The sequence below is a fragment of the Scyliorhinus torazame genome, chromosome 5 (genome assembly GCF_047496885.1).
Source record: "Scyliorhinus torazame isolate Kashiwa2021f chromosome 5, sScyTor2.1, whole genome shotgun sequence".
Taxonomy (NCBI): domain Eukaryota; kingdom Metazoa; phylum Chordata; class Chondrichthyes; order Carcharhiniformes; family Scyliorhinidae; genus Scyliorhinus; species Scyliorhinus torazame.
In genome coordinates, this window is record NC_092711.1 from 96,490,308 (window position 1) to 96,511,006 (window position 20,699).

The following is a 20,699-nucleotide window of genomic DNA, read 5'->3' on the forward strand; positions in this document are numbered from 1 at the left end:
TATGAACCTGCGGGTCCCTCATTTGCAGCTCCGGGCTTTATCCCCCCAAAAGCCCAAGGTTAACTGTTGATTTAACGGGGAGAGAGCATTTGCGCCGGATTTTGGAGATGTAAAATATGGTGGGCGCGGCTTCAGCACATGTTCCCACCCGGGTCCTGCGCCTGACAAAAACATCAATTTAATTATTTTCTCACTCGTGGTTAACTAAGGTAGACATTCATCTGTTTCCATAGCGAGCAATTCCTGGAACTGGTCACTAGTCTGTTACCAAGGGTTTATAACTTGAGAGGCTCACATGCAACACGTGGCTGACCAGGACTCTCTCCCACTCTTGCCGTCAGACATTGGTGTGCTGAGAAGCATTTGCAGGTTGACACACTCAACCTGTTTGACCGGGTTATGAACATACTTTCCTTGGCCATCATGCCCTGGGGTAGAACTCAAATCCGGAGATTCTGGCTCAGAGGCAACCACACTGCTCCACAAGACCCCCCACCCACCTTGCCAGGCTATTTAATAATAATAATCTTTGTTGTCACAAGTAGGCTTACCTTAACATTGTAATGAAGTTACTGTGAAAAGCCCCCAATCACCACACTACGGCACCTGTTCGGGGACACAGAGGGAGAATTCAGAATGTTCAAATTACCTAACAGCACATCTTTCGGGACCAAAATTAACCAAATATTGAGGAGCAGTCCCTTCAGGTAACTATACAGGGGCTGCAACCTTTCACATTGAACAAATACTTGGCCCATGGACTCATCGAGGCTAAAAACATCACTTGCAGCCTAATGAACGGTCGCACAGTTGTTAGCACTGTTGCTTCACAAGGTCCCGGGTTCAATTTCTGGCTTGGATCACTGTCTGTGCGGAGTCTGCACGTTCTCCCCATGTATGCGTGGGTTTCTTCGGGTACTAATGTTTCCTCCCATAAGTCCCAAAAGACATGCTTGTTAGGTGAATTGGATGGGAATAGAGGGATACGGACCCATGAAGTATAGAAGATTTTAGTTCAGATGGGTAGCATGGTGGGCACGGGCTTGGAGGGCCGAAGGGCCTGTTCCTGTGCTGTACTTTTCTTTGTTCTTTGTTCTATTCTGAAGTCTCCCTCTGTGACCCGAACAGGCGCCGGAGTGTGGCGACTAGGGGCTTTTCATAGTAACTTCATTGCATTGTTAATATATGCCTACTTGTGACAGTAAAGATTATTTTTTTACATTAAAATTTCCCTACTAGAGCTGATGAATGGTGGCCATTGTTCCCACAATCCCCCGCGGCCCAGACACCGCTCGATCCAACTGACTCATTGCGCAGGTGCTGAGTGCGCATGCTCCAGGGCCAGCCAGCCAGCCGCGGGGCATTCTGGATGGCTCCTCTGTTCCGAGTCGGAGAGGACCGGGAAGCGGTGGTGTAGATGGGCTGCAGTAAACTGGTCAGGATGTGGAATCCAGCGGGAGTGATGGAGCCAGCTCTGGACGGGGAGAGTTTCTCAACTCCTCAGTGAACCCTAAATAAGACGCTGCCGGAGCGAGTTTGTGGCTCCGGTTCCTGAGCCTGGGATCAGGGCCAGGTGAACGGCCGCCATGATGGTTCAGAGAAAGGAAGAGCGCATGCGATGGCGTCTGGGTGACGTAGGAGAGAATGGGCAGAACCTTCAGGGTCTCTTTTCCAACTGGGTCCTAGTGCCCGGATACATTATTCAGAATAGTTTAAAGTTGTTAATTGGAACTGCCTCACAGCGACTGAGACCCGGATTCGAATCCGAACTTGGGTGGCTGTCGTTGTGAAGTTTGCACATTCTCCCCGTTTCTGCCTGGGTTTCTTCCGGTGCTCTGCTGTCCTCCCACAACCAAAAGATCTGCAGGTTCGGTGGGGGAGTGGGCTGAGGCAGGATGTTCTTTGAGAAGGTCAGCTTTGCTGCACAGAGGGGTTTGGGCTGGTCGGAGTGGAAGGTCTGCTCCTGATCTGTTTAAAACACCAATTTGTAGATCCAGATTGGAGCCCTATGGGGGGAGAATGTAGAGCTTCCTCTGGCTGCTCGCCTCTCTTCCGTGGTCTTGTCCATGTTCAGGTAGCCCTGGAACGGAAACATGAGGTGTCCTCCAGTACACTTGACACCTTCCACAACGGTTGGTACCTCAGGGTGCAGAGTGCTTCTGAGACACTGAAAACAACATTCTGGTTTAGTTAAAAAGTTTTCCTTGTTTTTGTTGTGATTTTGCCTTCTTTTCCTTTGATTGGGCAACATATTTGGGGAAATAAGAGAGAGAAGAATATTCCATTGAAATTAGAATTATTTGTTCTGAATTCCTATCTTGGGCAGACAGTGATACTGACACAGTCAACTCCTTTTACAGGGGATTGGAAGGAGAGGATGTCACACATTCACGATGAGTTGAAGATCACCAGCCTTTGATGTAGGAAAGGATCTGAAACATCAGTGTGACTGGGAAAGCACCGAGACCCACACCGACACACACCCGAGTGAGAGAAACTATTACACAACCTGAAAAACCATCACATCATTCACAGCGGGGAGACACTGTACAATTATTCTTTGTGTCAACGAGGCTTTAACTGATTATCCAATCCAGTGACACCATGGTGAAACCGTGGAAATGTGGGGACTGTGGGAAGGGTTTCAGCTCCCCATCTGCAGTGGAAACTCATAAACTCAGTCACACTGGAGATAAGTTGTTCACTTGCTCCAACTGTGGAAAGGAATTCACTCAGTCATCCAGCCTAATGACACACCAGCAAGTTCACACTGGAAAGAAACCATACGATTGCTCTCAGTGTGGGAAGAGCTTCCGGTGTTCATCCCACCTCACTGAACATCTACGGGTTCACACTGGGGAGAGACCATTCCACTACTCTGAGTGCGGGCAGAGATTCACTTGTTCTTCCCACCTCATTCTACACAAGCGTGTCCACACTGGTGAGAGGCCATACGTCTGCTCTGTGTGTGGGAAGGGATTTATTAGATCATCACATCTTCTTAGACACCAGCGTGTTCACACTGAAGAGAAAGCCTTCACCTGCACTGAGTGTGGGAAGAGTTTCACTAATTTACCTAATTTTCAGAATCACCAGCGAATTCACAATGGAGAGAAACCCTTTACCTGTGCTGAGTGTGGGAAGGGATTCGCTGCAAAATCGCAGCTTAGGACACATACACTTGTTCACACTGATGAGAGACCATTTCAATGTTCTGACTGTGAGAAGAGCTTTAAAAGCAGAAGGGAGTTGATGAACCACCAGCGAATCCATTCGGGGGAGAAGCCGTTCACCTGCCCAGTGTGTGGCAGAGGATTCACTCAGCCATCCGCTCGTCTGAGTCACCAGAGAGTTCACATGTGATTACAGGGATTGGATTCCTACACTCAGGAATGAACCATGTTCATTCTGACAGTTCAGATTTATTTCCATTGATGTTAAACTCCAGCCCAGTTAATGGGATTATCAGAATAGACATGAATTGCATTAAACACAGTGTTGGAGTCCTTGATTTCTCTAAGATAAGAGGAGACTGATTGATGTCCTGTTACCGACTGTTCCATTGTTGGGTCTTTTCTCCTTTGTTAATGGAACACTTGGATTTATGTAGCACCGCTCAAAACTTCCAGGATGTCCCAAAGTGCTTTACAGACACTGAGGTTCTTTTGAAGTATAGTCACTGTTGTAATGTAGGAAATGCAGCAGCCAGATTGTGTACAACAGGCTCCTACAATCACAAATAAGATGCTGGAAATACTCAGCAGGTCAGGCAGCATCTGTGAAGCAAGAAAGTGAGTTCAAAACAGAACTCACTTTCTTGATTATGACCAGATTATCTGTTCAGTGCTCTTCACCGAGGGCTTTATATTGAGCAGTTCATTCGAGAGAACTTCCTTCGAAATATCATCAAGGGAACTTTTACATCTAGCTGCAAGAGCAGATGGGGTTATAGTGGAAGGTTTCGTCTGAAAGACAGTGCAGTATTCCCTCAGTACAGTGCTGTATTCCCTCAGTACTGTGCAGTATTCCCTCAGTACAGTGCTGTATTCCCTCAGTACAGCATCGGAATACCAGCCGGATTTTATGGTCAGGTTTCTGGAGCTGAAATTGAACCCACATCATCCTGACTCAGATGGGAACATAACCACTGAACAATAACACCTCATCGTTAACTCGAGATTATTTCCGCTCTCTCATCCTTGGTTGCTCTCCTGAACACATTAATCGATTGGGCTCTTGGACAAATCCAAGTGGATTCAACAGGTTTCCAGGGTTTGTGCTGATGCTACAGCAAGAGATCGAGAAGGTTTTTATTTCTGAATTCAAGAACTGGCATCAAATATCACAACATGGTGACAATTTGAACTCAAGGCTTTGCCTTTCAGAGACTTTGGCCTTAACCATTCAGGCCATTTGCTACTTTCTGAGAGAAAGAGCTTGAGATGGAACTTGCCTCCAAACCAATTGCCAAGACTCCTGATTCTGATGTAAAAATACCATTTATAACCAGCAAGTCAGAGTAATTGTTGCCAAAATTGATAAAGTAAAATTGTAGCTTTGCTATTTCAAACTTCTAAATGGAAATTTACCTGAAGCTGAGGGGGATTATCAAATATTCAGAACAAAACCTGATGACAAACGGTCTGGGTGGTTCCCGGGAATCGGAAAAGAAGGTTTCCTTTTGGGAAATAAATTGAAGATTAAGAAAACCCGCCAGCCCCACAATACTGCAAATTGAATTTGAAATAATTTTGAAAATAAAAACATCTAAACTGTTGATACCTGGAATCAAATTGGAAAGTCTGATTCCTGTTTTAAAGGTAGTAGGAGTACTGGACAGTAATGTTTCAGCCTCATGAATGAGATATCTAATGGGATATGTAAAATTGTATAAGAGGAAGTGATTGAGCACAGAATAAAGTTAAGGAAAAATAACTCCACTAAATGGGAATTGGAATACCTCACTGTGGGTGTAGTTCAGTGGAATATATCAATGTGGTATTGATGGATATTTTAATGAAAGCAAAGTGTAGATGAGACTAATAAATTGATGGCTCTCTTGGAGATGTTTGCATCGTTGTGGATAAACGTTCAAAGAGAATTGCATTTGATAAACTGGCCACTGCCGAGACATTGAAGCATTCAGGGGGAGATGAGCAAAGATATTTACAGACACATATAAGTGGGACTAGGCAGTAAGTTTCAGTAGAAATGATTCATTTTCAGGTGAGCTACATTTTATATTTACTGAAGTAAGCTAATAAGATCAAGTAAGCCATTTTGAAACTAACATTTAAATGAAAAGGGCATTTTGTATTCGGCAATTGATCTATTGTATTAGTCAATGATGTGTATTAATTATTCACTAGTCAGAAACAAATTATTAATTAAGTAGTGTGCCTCAGTTGATTTTAATTGAAGATTTAATAATCTGGAAGTGGTTGTGTTAAAAGACTTGGTTGTACCTAAAACTGTAAGCCTGTTTTAAATTCTATATTACAGCTTCTGTGAGAAGGAATGTATGATCTGATATGATGGTTAGCAACAAGTCTTCATACACTTGGTAACCTTATTTGTAACTGGAAGGTCACACAATGATGGGAGGGATACATTAAACATTCCCATTGTATCCTGATCTGAGACATTTACCCAAATGGTTAAAAAAACAATCAAATTGATTCAGGTATGAAATTGACCAACCATTGAGTTCTAATCAGTTTATTCAAACTGAGGTAAGAGCGACTGAGGGATTTAAAACCCGAGGAGAAGGTCTGTTGCCAGCCAAGTACTGGAATCCCCAAAGCAAGATTCCCATCAAGAGCTGTTGTCAAAGAAGGGGTACAAGAGGGATTATGTTTTTACAGCCTGATCAACCAAGAGAAATGGTAAAAGTCTGTTTTGTATCGATCAGTTTACCCTTTTCCTTCTGTATCGCTATGTATCTTTATTTTAAATAAATTAATTTCAATTTTCCATCTGAAATTCCTGTCCTTCCTAATCGTTAAGTCTTGTTCAAACTAAAACAATCGAGCAAACTATTTACAAACACTGGTGGATTGGTTGATTGCAATTAGACTTACATAATTCTATATTTTAATATGAGATCACCTGAAAGTCTCTGAATTGTCTGCATTGGATGGAGCCCTTGTAGCCTCATGCAAGCATATCAGTGTGAGTGTGCAGCTGTGATTTGTCAAATGTAAAATAACTTATTCAGAAATGCTTTGTGTAATTCACTGAAGAATGAATCCCAGACATGCTCAAACTGTGTCCTAGGCCAAACTAGTTTCAGCTGATGCTTCATCAATGACCGGCCTCCCATGATAAGGTCAGAAGTGGGGATGCTTGCTAATGACTGCACAATGTTCACCATTTGCGACTCCTCAGTTACTGAAGCGTCCATGGCCAAATGCAGCGAGATACTATCTAGGTTTATACAGACAAGTGGTAAGTTGCATTTGTGCCACACAAGTGCCAGACTATGATCATCTCCAACAAGAGAGGATCTAACAATTGCCCCTTGACATTCAATAGCATTACCATCATTGAATCCCTCGCTGTCAACATCCTGGGGGTTACCATTGACCAGAAACCAAACTGGACTAGCCATAAATGGTGGCTACAAGAGCAGATCAAAGGCAAGAATCCTGCGGCGAGTAACTCACCTCCTGACTCCCTAAAACCTGTGCACTATCTAAAAGACACAAATCAGGAATGTAATGGAATACTCCCCACTTGTCTGGATGGGTGCAGATCCAACAACACTCAAGAAGGACAAAGTAACCCACTTGATTGGCAACCTATCCACAAACATTCACTCCCTTTACCACATATGAAAAATGGCAGGTGTGTGTACTTTCTACAAGATGCACTGCAGTAACTCACCAAGGCTCCTTAGGCAGCACCTTCTAAACTCAGGATCACCACCATCTAGAAGCAGAATGGCAGCAGATACCTGGGAACACCGTCACCTCCAGGTTCCCCTCCAAATCACTAACCATTAGTGATTAGTTAGACTAGAAGGGCTTGCGGTTCATAAGGAGGAGGTGTTAACAATTCTGGAAAGGGTGAAAATAGATAAGTCCCCTGGGCCGGATGGGATTTATCCTAGGATTCTCTGGGAAGCTAGGGAGGAGATTGCTGAGCCTTTGGCTTTGATCTTTAAGTCATCTTTGTCAACAGGAATAGTGTCAGAAGACTGGAGGATAGCAAATGTCCCCTTGTTCAAAAAGGGGAGTAGAGACAACCCCGGTAACTATAGACCAGTGAGCCTTACTTCTGTTGTGGGCAAAATCTTGGAAAGGTTTATAAGAGATAGGATGTATAATCATCTGGAAAGGAATAATTTGATTAGACACAGTCTCAGAGCTTATAAAAAGCTGGATTAGCCAAAATTCACTGTGAGAAATGTTGGGGAATGCAGGATTTAGTGAGAGGGAGGAACTGAAGGAGATCAATATTAGTAGAAAAATAGTGTTGGGGAAAATGATGGGATTGAAGGCTGATAAATCCCCAGGGTCTAATAATCTGCATCGGCAAGTAATTAAGGAAGTGGCTCTCGAAATAGTGGATGTATTGGTGATCATCTTCCAGGATTCTATAGTCTCTGGAACAGTTCCTGCGGATTGGAGGGTGGCTGATGTAACTCCACTATTTAAAAAGAGAGCAAGAGAGAAAACGGAATTATAGACCAGTAAGCCTGACATCGGTAGTGGGGAAAAGTCTAGAATCCATTATCAAGATTTTATAGCTCAGCGCTTAGAAAGCAGTGTCAGGATCGAACAGAGTCAGCATGGATTTATGAAGGGAAAATCATGCTTGACAAATCTACTGGAATTTTGAGGATGTAACTGGTGGAGTTGTCGAGGGAGAGCCAGTGGATGTGGTGCATTTGGACTTTCAGATGGCTTTTGGCAAAGTCCTCCTTAGGAGATGAGCTTTTACAATTGAAGCACATGGAATTAGGAGTAGTGTATTGGTATGGATAGAAAACTGGTTGGCAGACAGGAAACAGAATGGGAATTAACAGGTCTTTTTCAAATTGGTAGGCAGTGACTACCACAGGGATTGCTGATCAAACCCCAGCTATTTACAATATATATATAAATGATTTAGATGAGGGAACAAAATGTAATATCTGCAAAATTACAGATGACATCAAGTTGTGTGGGAGGGTGAGCTGTGAGGAGGGTGCAGAGATCCTTCAGTGTGATTTGGACAAGTTGAGTGAGTGGGCAAATGAATGGCAGATGTAATTATACAGGGCCTTGGTGAGGCAACAACTGGAATATTGTGTGCAGTTTTGGTCTCCTTATCTTTATTCTTCCTCGAGGGGAAGTGCAGCGAAGGTTTACCAGACCAAATCCCAGGATGGCAGGACTGATGTATGAGGAGAGATTGAATCAATTAAGATTTTATTCTCTGAAGTTAGAAGAATGAGAGGGGATCTCATAGAAACCTATAAAATTCTAACAGGATTGGACAGGGTAGTTGCAGGAAGGATGTTCCGATGGTGGGTGTGTCCACAACCAGGGGTCACAGTCTGAGGATATGAGGGTAGCCCATTTAGGACAAAGATGAGGAGAAATATCTTCATCCAGAGAGTGGTGAGCCTGTGGAATTCATTGGCACAGAAAGTAGTTGAGGCCAATTATGTAGAATGTATGTTTATGTAGAATGTATGTTTTCAAGAAGCAGTTAGATACAGCACTTAGGGCGAAGGGGATCAAAGAATATTGGCGGGGGGGGGGGGGGCAGGATCAAGCGATTGAGTTGGATGATCAGCCATGATCATAATGAATGGTGGAGCAGGCTCAAAAGGGCCGAATGGCCGCCTCCTGCTATTTTCTGTGTGAGAAGTCAATACGGATGTTTTCTATTCATAATAGTGAGATCTGCAAGAAAGTTGTTGTATAATCTAAAATAGTTTAAAAATAATTAATATTATTGAAATCTTATGAAGAAATATCTCACTGCAGCTTGCTGGTGAAAAACATAAGACATGCTTCTTACTTTAAAATCACTCGTTAGCTGGGCAGCACGGTGGCACAGTGGTTAGCACTGCTGCCTCACGGCGCCGAGGTCCCAGGTTCGATCCTGGCTCTGGGTCATTGTCCGTGTGCAGTTTGCACATTCTCCCCGTGTTTGCGTGGGTTTCGCCCCCACAACCCAAAGATGTGTCAGGTAGGTGGATTGGCCATGCTAAATTGCCCCTTAATTGGAAAAAATGAATTGGGCACTCTAAATTTATTTAAAAGATAAAAATAAATAAAATCACTTGTCAGCTTGATCTAACCCCATTCCCCCACTCCATTCTGTGGGTAATCTGAGAATCCCAAATTCGAATTTAAGAGTCCCAGCTTGCCATACCTTCCATACTGTCTCTCCGAGCTTTTGCATCCAGGGATGGTTTTGCTAACCTGCCCCAAGGCCCTCAAACACTGCCTGGGGTTCTTTTCATACTACGCCCAGTGGGTCCCAAACCATGCGGACAAGGCCCGCCCACTCATCCAGTCCACCCATTTTCCCCTGACAGCCGAGGCTCTACATGCCTTCGACCGTATCAGAGCCGATATCACCAAGGCCGCGATGCACGCAGTAGACGAGACACTGCCCTTTCAAGTGGAGAGCGACGCATGCGACATCGCCCTAGCGGCCACCCTCAAACAGGCAGGCAGGCCGGTGGCATTCTTTTCCCGCACCCTTCATGCCTCCTCAATTCGGCACTCCTCCGTCGGAAAAGAGGCCCAAGCTATCGTTGAAGCTGTGCGGCATTGGAGGCATTTCCTGGCCAGCAGGAGATTCACGCTCCTCGCTGACCAACGGTCGGTAGCCTTCATGTTTAATAACACACAGCGGGGCAAGATCAAAAATGATAAAATCTTGAGGTGGAGGATCGAGCTCTCCACATACAACTACGAGATTATGTATCGCCCCGGCAAGCTCAACAAGCCCCCAGACGCCCTATCCCGAGGTACATGTGCCAGCACCCAAGAAGACTGACTCCGGACCCTGCACGACAGCCTTTGTCACCCAGGAGTCACATGGTTGTACCATTTCATAAAGGCCCGCAATCTGCCCTACTCCGTCGAGGAAGTGCAGACAACCAGGGACTGCCAGATCTGTGCGGAGTGCAAACCGCACTTCCACCAGCCGGACTGTGCACGCCTGGTGAAGGCCTCCCGCCTCTTTGAACACTTCAGCATGGATTTCAAAGGGCCCCTCCCCTCCACCGACCGTAACACGTATTTCCTCAGTGTGGTCGATGAGTACTCCAGATTCCCCTTCGCCATCCCATGCCCCGACATGACATCTGCCACCGTCATCAAAGCCCTCAACACAATCTTTGCTCTGTTCGGTTTCCCCGCCTACATCCACAGTGACAGGGGATCCTCATTCATGAGTGATGAGCTGCGTCAGTACCTGCTCAGCATGGGTATCGCCTCCAGCAGGACGACCAGCTATAACCCCCGGGGAAACGGGCAGGTAGAGAGGGAGAACGGGACGGTCTGGAGGGCTGTCAAACTGGCCCTACGGTCCAGGAATCTCCCGGCCACCCGCTGGCAGGAGGTCCTCCCCGATGCACTGCATTCCATTCGGTCACTACTATGCACCGCCACTAACGACACACCCCATGAACGTCTCTTTGCCTTCCCCAGGAAGTCTACATCTGGGGTGTCACTCCCGACTTGGCTCGCAGCTCCAGGACCCGTACTCCTCCGTAGGCACGTCCGACTCCACAAGCCGGACCCGTTGGCAGAAAGGGTGCAGTTGCTCCCTTCGCGAACCCCCAGTCTGCCTACGTAGCATACCCCGGCGGCCGCCAGGATACTGTCTCCCTCAGGGACCTGACACCAGCAGGTTCCACACACACACACCTCTGGCCTGGCTCCACCCCACCCTCTCCGAGCGCTCCCAGAAGCAACCACCCCAGGACCATCCGTCCTTCCCCTGCCCACGCCTGAGGATGAAGAGGATTTTGGCATGCTCCCAGAGTCACCGAGGACCAGACCGACATCGGAATTATCGCCGCCACCACTGCGTCACTCCAAGTGGCACATCAAGGCCACGGACCGACTAAATTTATAACTGGTTCAGGACTGCCTAACCTCTGGACTTCAACATTTTTTTGCAATGCTGTACATTAAACTCAAACTTTCTGTATATAGTTCTCCAGCACCCCCGCCGGACTCAATTTTAACAGGGGGTGAATGTGGTAAACCACTGTTGTACATATATTAGGATATGTATGGTAAGACCCTGTACTACAGGTACAGCAGGAGTCCCTGCCTGCTGGCTCCGCACAGTAGGCAGAGTATAAATATGTGTGTCCTCCGTACAGCAGCCATTTTGCCAGCTGCTGTGGGAGGCCACACATCTTAGAGTAATAAAGCCTCATTTGTATTCAACTCTCGTCTTTGTCCAATTGATCGTGCATCCGTAGTTTAGGGAGAATGAGAAACTCAAGCAGGTGCTTCAGTGCAGACAGGTCACCGTGGAAATGTTGTTAAGACATTCCTTCACTGCAGACAGGTCATCGTGGAAACGCTGATAAGACATTCCATTCCACAGAATCGACTCATTGGAAACTCTAATTGGATTGGGAAGAGGACAGAGTTTGTCTGTTATTAACCTCAACATAAACTTAAACCAGAGTAAATAATGGAACAGATTAAATTCTAATCTGTGATGTTTATAGCTACAGTAATGAAATTATCAGAATAATAGAATCAACAGGCAGGGTAGTTTAGGGAAAATGAAGAAATTACAGAAGAAACGTAACTGGTGGGAACCCGAGAATGTGTCCTTGTAAATCACAGATGAGAGAAACTCCTGCTGTCTTTTCCTCACTTGCTGCATGAACTGTGTTCCATACTGGGCACCAAACCTCAGGAAATATATATTGCACTTGGCAACAGTCCAGTTCAGATTGACCATGAAGAAGTGAGGCTGGTGATCTGAGTGAATCCCTTCCCACACACGGAGAACATTAACAGTAACTCCTCAGTGTGAACAGGCCGATTAATTTCCAGGTCTGATTAAATCTATTCCACAGACCCCAGATTTCCAAAGCTTCTCCCCAGCGTGACTACATACCGTTCGAAAGGTCAGATCATCGGCTAAAACATTATCTACATTCAGAACAGGTGAACTGTTTCTCCCAACATTAAACGGGGCTTTTTGCTTCCATGGTTAAAGGCTGACGATGTTCATGACCATGGAGGGATTTGACAACCTGAATACAAATTTTATAATGGAGGCATTGCTTAATCAGAGCTTGAGTAGGTCAATGAGCACAGTGGTGATGGTGAACAGGACTTTGAATGATCTCATATTTCCGTGTGCGGGTGCGGTGAATGAGAGAGGCTGGATAGGAATGTATTGGAATCAAGTCTAAAGGTAACAAAGGGAGGACACAATCTCAGACTCAAGGAACAATCCTTTACAACAGAGATGAGGAGGAATTTGTTCAGCCAGAGGGTGGTGAATCTGTCACAATATTTCCTCTGGCTGTCTGGTCCAGGATGACTGCTCATACTCCCTGTTGCACATTTCCCGTAGTCATCAGCAGTCTCTCGATTTGATGTCTACTCAGGGTCTGTGTTTTTGCCATGGATCTTCATGTGACTGCACAGACCTGCAGTTTTTTGGACACATGGGGCAGGACATCCGAAGAGGGAGTGGGAGTCACTGAGCAGGATTTGCTTCATGCTAAATTGACCCTTAGTACCCAAAGGTAACGTGGGCCTTGGTAGAGTGGTCTTTCAGATAGTCGGTGCAGACTCGATGGGCCGAATAGCCTCCTTCTGCACTGTAGGGATTCTATAATGTGATTCCAATGATCTCATTTTCGCGCGATATAGTTACCTCCCCATTCATTGAAAACATTGCCCCGTACAAAGATGGTGACTGCACATGCGTCCTCCTGCAGATTGCCCCTATTAAAGATGGCGGTCTTTAAAACGGGCAGGTGAGGGCCAGCTCGGTTCAAATGGGAAGACTTTTTCCGAAGTTTGTGCTTGCACAACATGTATACAAAAATACTCCACACACCTGGCAGATCAATCGGTGACTGCTTTCCGCAATTTTCCGTTTACCGGTCGCGGACCGAAGAAAATACCGTCAACATTACCACATCACCATAACCGGAACTGCACCTGCGTCATTCACAGCCCGGCTCCGCCCCTCATTCAATCCGATTGGTTGGAGGACCAGCCTCTCCCGCTCGGTCCTCCAGACCCGCCCCCTCTTTCTATTGGCCTAAAGCTTTATCAACCACACCCCTGGCATTGTAATGTGGAGCATGCACAGCGAGGCTCATGTCCAGGGACAGACTCTTCTTTGTCTCATCTTCAGGCGGATAAGCGGAGGCAGCGTTAAGAGCAGAGAGTGGGAGGGGAGGCTTCACAAACACCCAGTGGAGGCCTCAACACCCCCATTAACAAACTGGCGGCACCGCCTCAACACCCAACACAACGGCAGCTGCCGCTTTCTCCCGGTGCCGGGCCCCAGTGGACAAATGTGGCTTCAGGAAGGAAATGCAGCAATGGATTTGTTCAGGAGAAATTATCTTTAACTCACTTTACTGATCCTGGAGCAGGAGGAGAGAATGGGGGCAATTTCTATCCTCCACTCACACTGATGTAACGTAGATGGTCGAATTTAAATTCAGTGAATAATCTGAAATTCAAAACTCCATTCCGTATTAATGACCTTGAAACCATTGTGGTGAGTTTGTGGGAAGGGGAAACTGTGGGACTGGGATTTGCAGCTTTGGGAAATGAGAGAAACAATTACTCCCCAGGGACGAGAATTATCTGTTCTGAATTTCTGACCTGTGTAAACTGATTTTACAGGGTTACAAGGAATGGATTGACAGACTGGAAACTCAAATCAATCATTACATCAAGATCTGATAGTCACTCAATTGATCAGGATCTGAATGTCATCAACTTTTGAATGTGGAAGGATAAATGTTTGTTCTGTCTGTGGGAAAAGATTTTAACCATCAGTGTGACTGGAAAAGCACAAAGAAACACACACACCCGAGTGAGAGTGTTCCAGTGAACTGACTGTGGAAAGAGCTTTAACCAGTTACACAGCCTGAAAAACAGCCCACCATTCACAGCGAGGAGAAACTGTACACGTGTTCTGTGTGTGGAAGAAGCTTCAACTGATCATCCAAAATGGAGAGACACAAGGACGCCGGCATCATTGAGAAACCGTGTAAATGTGGGGATTGTGGGAAGGGATTCAGTTACCCTTCTGAGCTGGAAACCCATCACCGCAGTCACACCGGGGAGAGACCATTCACCTGTTCCGAGTGTGGAAAGGGATTCACTCGACTAACACATCTTACTGCACACCAACTTGTTCACTCTGACATGAGACCTTTCAAATGTTCCGATTGTGAGAAGAGCTTTAAAAACAAATTTAATCTTCTGATACACCAGCGAGTTCACACTGGGGAGAGGCCGTTCACCTGTTCCGAGTGTGGAAAGCAATTCGCTCGACTAACACATCTGACTGCACACCAACGTGTTCACTCTGATTTGAGACCTTTTAAATGTTCCGCCTGTGAGAAGAGCTTTAAAGGCAAAATGGATCTGCTGATTCACCAGTGCAATCACACTGGAGAGAGGCATTCACCTGCTCAGTGTGTGGGAAGGGATTCACTCAGCATTCCCTCCAACTGAAACATCAGCGCATTCACACCAGGGAGACATTATTCATCTGCTCTGTGTGTGGGAAGGGATTCACTCGTTCATTCACCCTGCAGAAACACCAGTGAGTTCACAAGAGGTTGGATTCTGTTATTGCTACTGTTAATCACATCCAGGACTGAACCATGTTCATTCTGACAGTTATAATAATAATCGCTTATTGTCACACGTAGGCTTCAATGAAGTTACTGTGAAAAGCCCCTAGTCACCACATTCCGGCGCCTGTTTGGGGAGGTTGGTGCGGGAATTGAACCGTACTGCTGGCCTGCCTTGGTCTGCTTTAAAAGCCAGCGATTTAGCCCAGTGTGCTAAACCAGCTGGAAACCCATTAAGGGTTAATCCAGATCATACAGATCATGCCGCAGATTCACCTCCCTCTGGCTGAAGAAATTCCTCCTCATCTCTGTTTTAAAGGATCATCCCTTTAGTCTGAGATTCTGAAAGTTAGAAAGTTTATTTTAAGCTTGTTTCCGACTTGCTTGCCCTCTTCCTCTGGTTCTAGTTTTTCCTACAAGTGGAAACATCCTCTCCACATCCATTCTATCCAGGCCTCACAGTATCCTGTAAGTTTCAATAAGGTCCCCCCTCATCCTTCTGAACTCCCAACGAGTGCAGACCAGAGTCCTCAATTGTTCCTCATACAACAAGTTCTTCATTCCAGGGATCATTCTTGTGAACCTCTGGACCCTTTCCCAAGGTCGGCAAGGTTTGGGCCCCGTATCGTTCCTTTGATACGGGGCCCAAAACTCCAAATGTTGTCTGACCAGAGCCTTATACAGCCTCAGAAGTACTGCTTTTGTATTCTAGCCCTCTCAACATGAATGCTAACATTGCATTTGCCTTCCTAACTGCCCATTGAACCTGCACGTTAACCTTCAGAGAATCTTGAAAGTCAATGTCTTTAAGAGAGAGAGGGAGAGACCTGGTCCAACCTTTCCAGAGTCTGCACCCTCCCTGGATTCACTTCCTTTCCCTTCAGTTCCTGCAAGTCACAAATTTATCCCAGAACGAGAAAAGAAATGAAGCTGGACTGGGATGGGCAAAGTCAGAAGTCTCACAACACCAGGTTAAAGTCCAACAGGTTTATTTTTAAGTCACAAGCTTTCGAGCGCCGTGCCTGCGCTGCAAGCTGCTCCTTCAAAAGCTTCTGATTTGACATAAACCTATTGTACTTTAAGCTGCTGTTGCGAGAGGAGACATGGAAAAGGGACAGACACGGATTTCCTCCAACACAACTTCCGCATTGTGACGTCACAATGCACCCCTCCTGAATCAGCCAAAGGAATCACTCTTCCGCGGTGACATCTCCGGCTTGCAGCTCCGGCCCGGCGCTCGGAGACAAGGAGCCCCCCAACTCAGAGATAGAAGCCCCGCCCCGCCCCTTGGAATCACCAGCCCCGCCCGCCCCTTGGAGTCACGAGCCCCGCCCCTCGGAGACACGAGCCCCGCCCCTCGGAGACAGGAGACCCGTCCCTCGGAGACACGAGCCCCGCCCCATTGTTGCCCCGCCCCTGCACCCCCTCGCGGGACATTTCCATGCGCAGGGCGGAGCTGTGAATAGAGCATGCGCGGTGACGTTATGCGCAGTGCTGATGCTGGAACTGGACAGAGTGGATGGGAGATGACCGCCAGCGCTTTGGATAATGCAGCCGCTGAGTGAGCGGGAGGAATGAAGTCTGCAGAATAACCTGAGAGAATTCAAACCCATTCCGTGGAAGATTCAAAGCCCGAATAAACAGTTAGTAGACCCGTGCTTGCGGCTGAGCGACTTTTCCTGGTGAATATCGCAGATAACGGCTGCCATTGTCTTTATATTGGGCCGTGCGGGAAGGCGCATGCGCAGTCGCCATCTTTCTATTGATGCGCCACCATTCAGGCTCAGAATTCAGGGAGAGAAATCTGTGAATTGGAGTCCTGGACATTTTTTAAGTTCGTTGATGGGACGTGGACGTCGTAGGCTGTGCCAGCATTTATTGCCCATCCCTAATTGCCCTTGAGGGGGCATTTAAAGATCAACCATATTGCTGTGGGTCTGGAATCACATGTAGGCCAGCCAAGGTAAGGGTAGCAGATTTCCTTCCTTAAATGACTAGATTTTTTTTTACAACAATCAACAATGGTTTCATGGTCATCATTAGTCTTTTAATTCCAGATTTTTATTGAATTCAAATTTCGCCATCTGCAGTGGCAGGATTTGAACCTGAGATCCCCAGAGCATTGTTCTGGGTCTCTGGTTATTTAGTCCATTACGCTACCACCGCCCCATTGAGTGACACTGATGGATTCTGGAAACTCCTGTACAGGGTGAGAAGGGGAAAAGATTTTCACACAGCAAACTGAAACAAAGAAGAATTTGGGTAACTTCTGAATGTCTATCTGGGACTGACAGAAATTCCCTTTTCAGGGTGTTTGGAGAACTGAACTCAGGCAGAGGAGAGGGAGGAAGAAAACTTGGAGTTGAGGAAAGAAACGGAGAAGATGGTGAGATGGGTTTGGATTTCAGCCCAAGGAGGGAGAGTGTGTGGGGTGGGGATTTACAGCTTTGGGGGAACAAGAGAGGAAAAAATGTTCCAGAGAAACTAGAATTGTCTGTTCAGAATTTCTATCCTGGACTGACAGTGATGACTTTTGTAAACTCCTTTTACAGGATATTAGGCGAGGAGAATTTGCCATCGGGAATGTCAAACATAACATCAGATCAACATCCAACAAATTAACTCTATTCTTCAGGACCTGAATATCATCAGTTTCTGAATGTGGAAAGAAGGTTTTCATTTGGAAAAAGATTTAAACTATCAGTGTGACTGGAAGAACACGGAGAAACACTAACACCCGAATGAGAGTGTTCCAGAAAACTGACTGTACCGCTTACACAGCCTGAAAACATATAACTCAATTGCTCTGGGAACAAACTGTACACTTGTTCTGTGTGGATAGACACAAGGACACTGGCACCATGGAGAAACTGTGGCAATGTGGGGAGGTATTCACTTTCCCCTCCCAGCTAGTAACTCATCGACGCATTCACACTGGGGACAGGCCGTTCACCTGCTCCGTGTGTGGGAAGGGATTCACTCGGTCATCAAACTTAGCATTACACCAGCGGGTTCACACTGGGGAGAGGCCATTCACCTGCTCTGTGTGTGGGAAGGGATTCACTCGGTCATCACACTTAGCATTACACAAGCGGGTTCACACTGGGGAGAGGCCATTCACCTGCTCTGTGTGTGGGAAGGGATTCATTAACTCATCCAACCTAGTGTCACACCAGCGAGTTCACACTGGGGAGAAACCATTCAGCTGCACTGACTGTGGAATGAGCTTTAGGCTTTCATCCACCCTGCAGAAACACCAGCGAGTTCATACTGGTGAGAAACCATTCAACTGCCCTGACTGTGGAAAGAGCTTCAGGCATTCTAGCAGCTTCACCGTGCACCAACGAATTCACAGAGGGGAGCGACCATTCACCTGCTCTTTGTGTGGGAGGGGATTCACTCAGTCATCTAATCTAGCATTACACCAGCGAGGTCACAGTGGGGAGAGGCCGTTCACCTGCCCCGAGTGTGGGAAGGGATTCATTGATTCATGCCAGTTGCTGAGACATGAACGGGTTCACACTGGAGAGAGGCCGTTCACCTGCTCCGAGTGTGGGAAGGGATTCACTGAGTCATCCCAACTGCTGAGACATGAACGGGTTCACACTGGGGAGAGGCCGTTCACCTGCTCCGAGTGTGGGAAGGGATTCATTGATTCATCACAACTACTGAAACACCAGCGACGTCACAAGTGACTCAGGGATTGGATTCTGCTGTTATTGCTGCTGTTAATGACAACCAGGCCCCAATCACATTCATTCTGACAGTCGGGGTTTGTTTCTGCTAATGTTAATCCACTGTTTAACTGGGCTGGAGTTTATTATTCTGGATCTATAGCTGATTGTATTCTTGGGGCTGCAGAATTCTGGAACTGCTGTGTGTGATCTCTCTCCATAATCCAGAAACTCTCATCAGAAATTAGTTCACAACAAGATTCTGGATTTTTCTTCAATCCCAAAATGACCTTTGGTACAAAATCTACAATTCAGTGTCTGATTTGTTCCACTGATTAACATTTCCGATTAGAAAGTGCTGATCAGCCCTTGCTGCCAATTCTTACTGATTTGTACATTACACACAGTGAAGTCTCCGTTATCTCCCAGAAAGAAAGGGAATGGGAATTGGTGGGGAATTGAGAGGCCAGAATGTTATCCCTCCCATCTCCCATCTAGTCCAGAAATCCTCAGACCGGGAATGGAGACAAGTTCAATCCAAGTAATAGATTGTGAGAAATCACAGTTTAATCGACTTGTGTAAAATCATCAGAAATCTATGGAATATTTGAGAAATAGTTCTCCCTCTGTATTCTGAAGAAAGCTTCTATGTCAGCTTGCTGAATGACAAACACAGGACAGACCTGTTATCTCTGCCAAGGACAATGTCTTGAGTATAGCCCCTGAAAGAAGACATTTTGAACCCTGATATAATTGGACATTATGAGCCATTCGTAACCCAATTGTGTGTGTGAAGATTAACACACGCTCTCAAGAACAAGGAGATTTCAAAGTGATTGGCTTCACCCAAACATCAAAATCTGGCTCACACCAGTGATCCGTTCAGAGGCGGTGGCAGCCACCAGCCATGGACACCAACACCAGTGAACCGTTCAGAGGACACTGCAGCCACCAGCCATGGACACCAACACCAGTGAACTGTTCAGAGAGGATGGCAGCCACCAGCCATGGACACCAACATCACTCAGCACCATCCTTCTGTTTGTCCTCCAGGAGCCAGAAACCATCATCACCTAAAGAAATGTTTACTTTTTCTGTCCATTTAACTCATGTTTGTTGCTTCTCAATAATTTGTTTTAAAATCACTCCTGAGCTCAATCCTCTTTTCGGGTAAGTTATGATTCCTCACTCTGTATCTTTCAAGTGGTGTTAGGAGTGGAATCACATCGCTTCTCGGCCTTTTGGCGAAGGTGAGCGTGAGGTCAGGTGAAATGCCTGCATCTGGTATGTCTCTCTGGTGGGGACCATGAATTGGATTCAATTTGAATTGTTTTTTGGAGCAGGCAAAGAGCTGGATTAGGGATTTGCTCCTGGCCACACTCTGAGATATGGCTTTGTAATTCTGATAAAGTAATTAAAAAACAGTTTAAATAAGGAGTGGGATCACAGTGGTCGGGATCATTGACTTGGGAAACAACAGCCTGAATTAAATGTGAATGGAGAATTTGAGTCAGTTACAAAGCTGATTGTAAATATTTCTGTAGGTGCATAGATAGGAAGAGTGAAAGTAAACATGCCTCCATGAGAGACGGGGAAATTATAATCGGAATAAGGAAATAAGACACAAAACAAATACTTTTTATCTGTCTTCATCGTAGGAAACAGAAAAGTTCCAATTACAAGGGGGAACTGAGGGTTTGGTGCAGGGGGCGGATGGCAACCTTAGTACAAGAACGAGTCATATTTTTAAAAATTGGTCAACAGTACAATATCTGAAGAGCCACAACTATGTTAATCAGATGCCAGTAATAATGAAAATCCAGTCAGACACACGTTTCAACATTATTTTATAGAATTTTACAGAAAAGTTGTTAATTGAATCATGCTTTCTGACAATTATAATGTGAATAAAAGTTTAAAAAATGAAAAAGACCATTTAATTCCCATTGAAAATGTGTTTGATTGATCAAGAATGGAAGCTGCATGAATCCTGACTGAGCTGCATACAGCTTTGCAGATGCAGGTTACAGACTCCCTTATCCAGTCAGAATGATGAACTTCTAGAATTATAGAGTGGAGAAATTAATGGGACTAAATAGTGACTATATCCTCTGGTCCAGACACCCTATATCCTTGGGATTTAAGAGGCAGCTGCATAAATATTGGATCTTCCAGAATTCCTTACTTCTAGAACAATCCCCAAGGAT

General features: G+C 45.8%; 4 protein-coding genes across 10 annotated transcripts in view; all 4 read left to right on the forward strand.

Annotated features, from left to right (window-relative positions):
• Nucleotides 1-2,519, forward strand: part of LOC140419050 (uncharacterized) — an 8,132-nt gene extending 5,613 nt beyond the window's left edge. For 2 of the 3 annotated variants that reach the window (XM_072502774.1, XM_072502775.1), the window contains exon 3: nt 2,361-2,487. In XM_072502774.1, coding sequence (XP_072358875.1) covers nt 2,361-2,397 — 37 coding nt within the window. In that variant the 3' untranslated portion in view covers nt 2,398-2,487. Of the gene's footprint in view, nt 1-2,360 lie in introns of all 3 variants that reach the window. The other variant, XM_072502776.1, reaches the window with a different exon arrangement.
• The window catches only part of LOC140419064 (uncharacterized), a 205,732-nt gene that overhangs the window by 77,848 nt on the left and 107,185 nt on the right, over nt 1-20,699 (forward strand). The window lies entirely within an intron of this gene.
• Nucleotides 1,673-5,973, forward strand: LOC140419054 (uncharacterized). The gene has a single exon (XM_072502783.1). The coding sequence runs from the start codon at nt 2,605-2,607 to the stop codon at nt 3,361-3,363; it is 759 nt and encodes a 252-aa protein (XP_072358884.1). The 5' UTR covers nt 1,673-2,604; the 3' UTR covers nt 3,364-5,973.
• Nucleotides 13,350-20,698, forward strand: LOC140419052 (uncharacterized). Of its 5 annotated transcripts, XM_072502780.1 has the most exons (3): nt 13,350-13,728; nt 13,857-14,787; nt 17,371-20,698. In XM_072502780.1, the coding sequence occupies exon 3, from the start codon at nt 17,680-17,682 to the stop codon at nt 18,511-18,513; it is 834 nt and encodes a 277-aa protein (XP_072358881.1). In that variant the 5' UTR covers nt 13,350-13,728; nt 13,857-14,787; nt 17,371-17,679; the 3' UTR covers nt 18,514-20,698. The 5 variants fall into 5 exon arrangements, with proteins under 5 accessions (XP_072358881.1, XP_072358880.1, XP_072358879.1 ...); XM_072502779.1 differs by having other exon boundaries at nt 13,350-14,787; XM_072502778.1 differs by lacking the exons at nt 13,350-13,728; nt 13,857-14,787 and adding an exon at nt 16,217-16,781.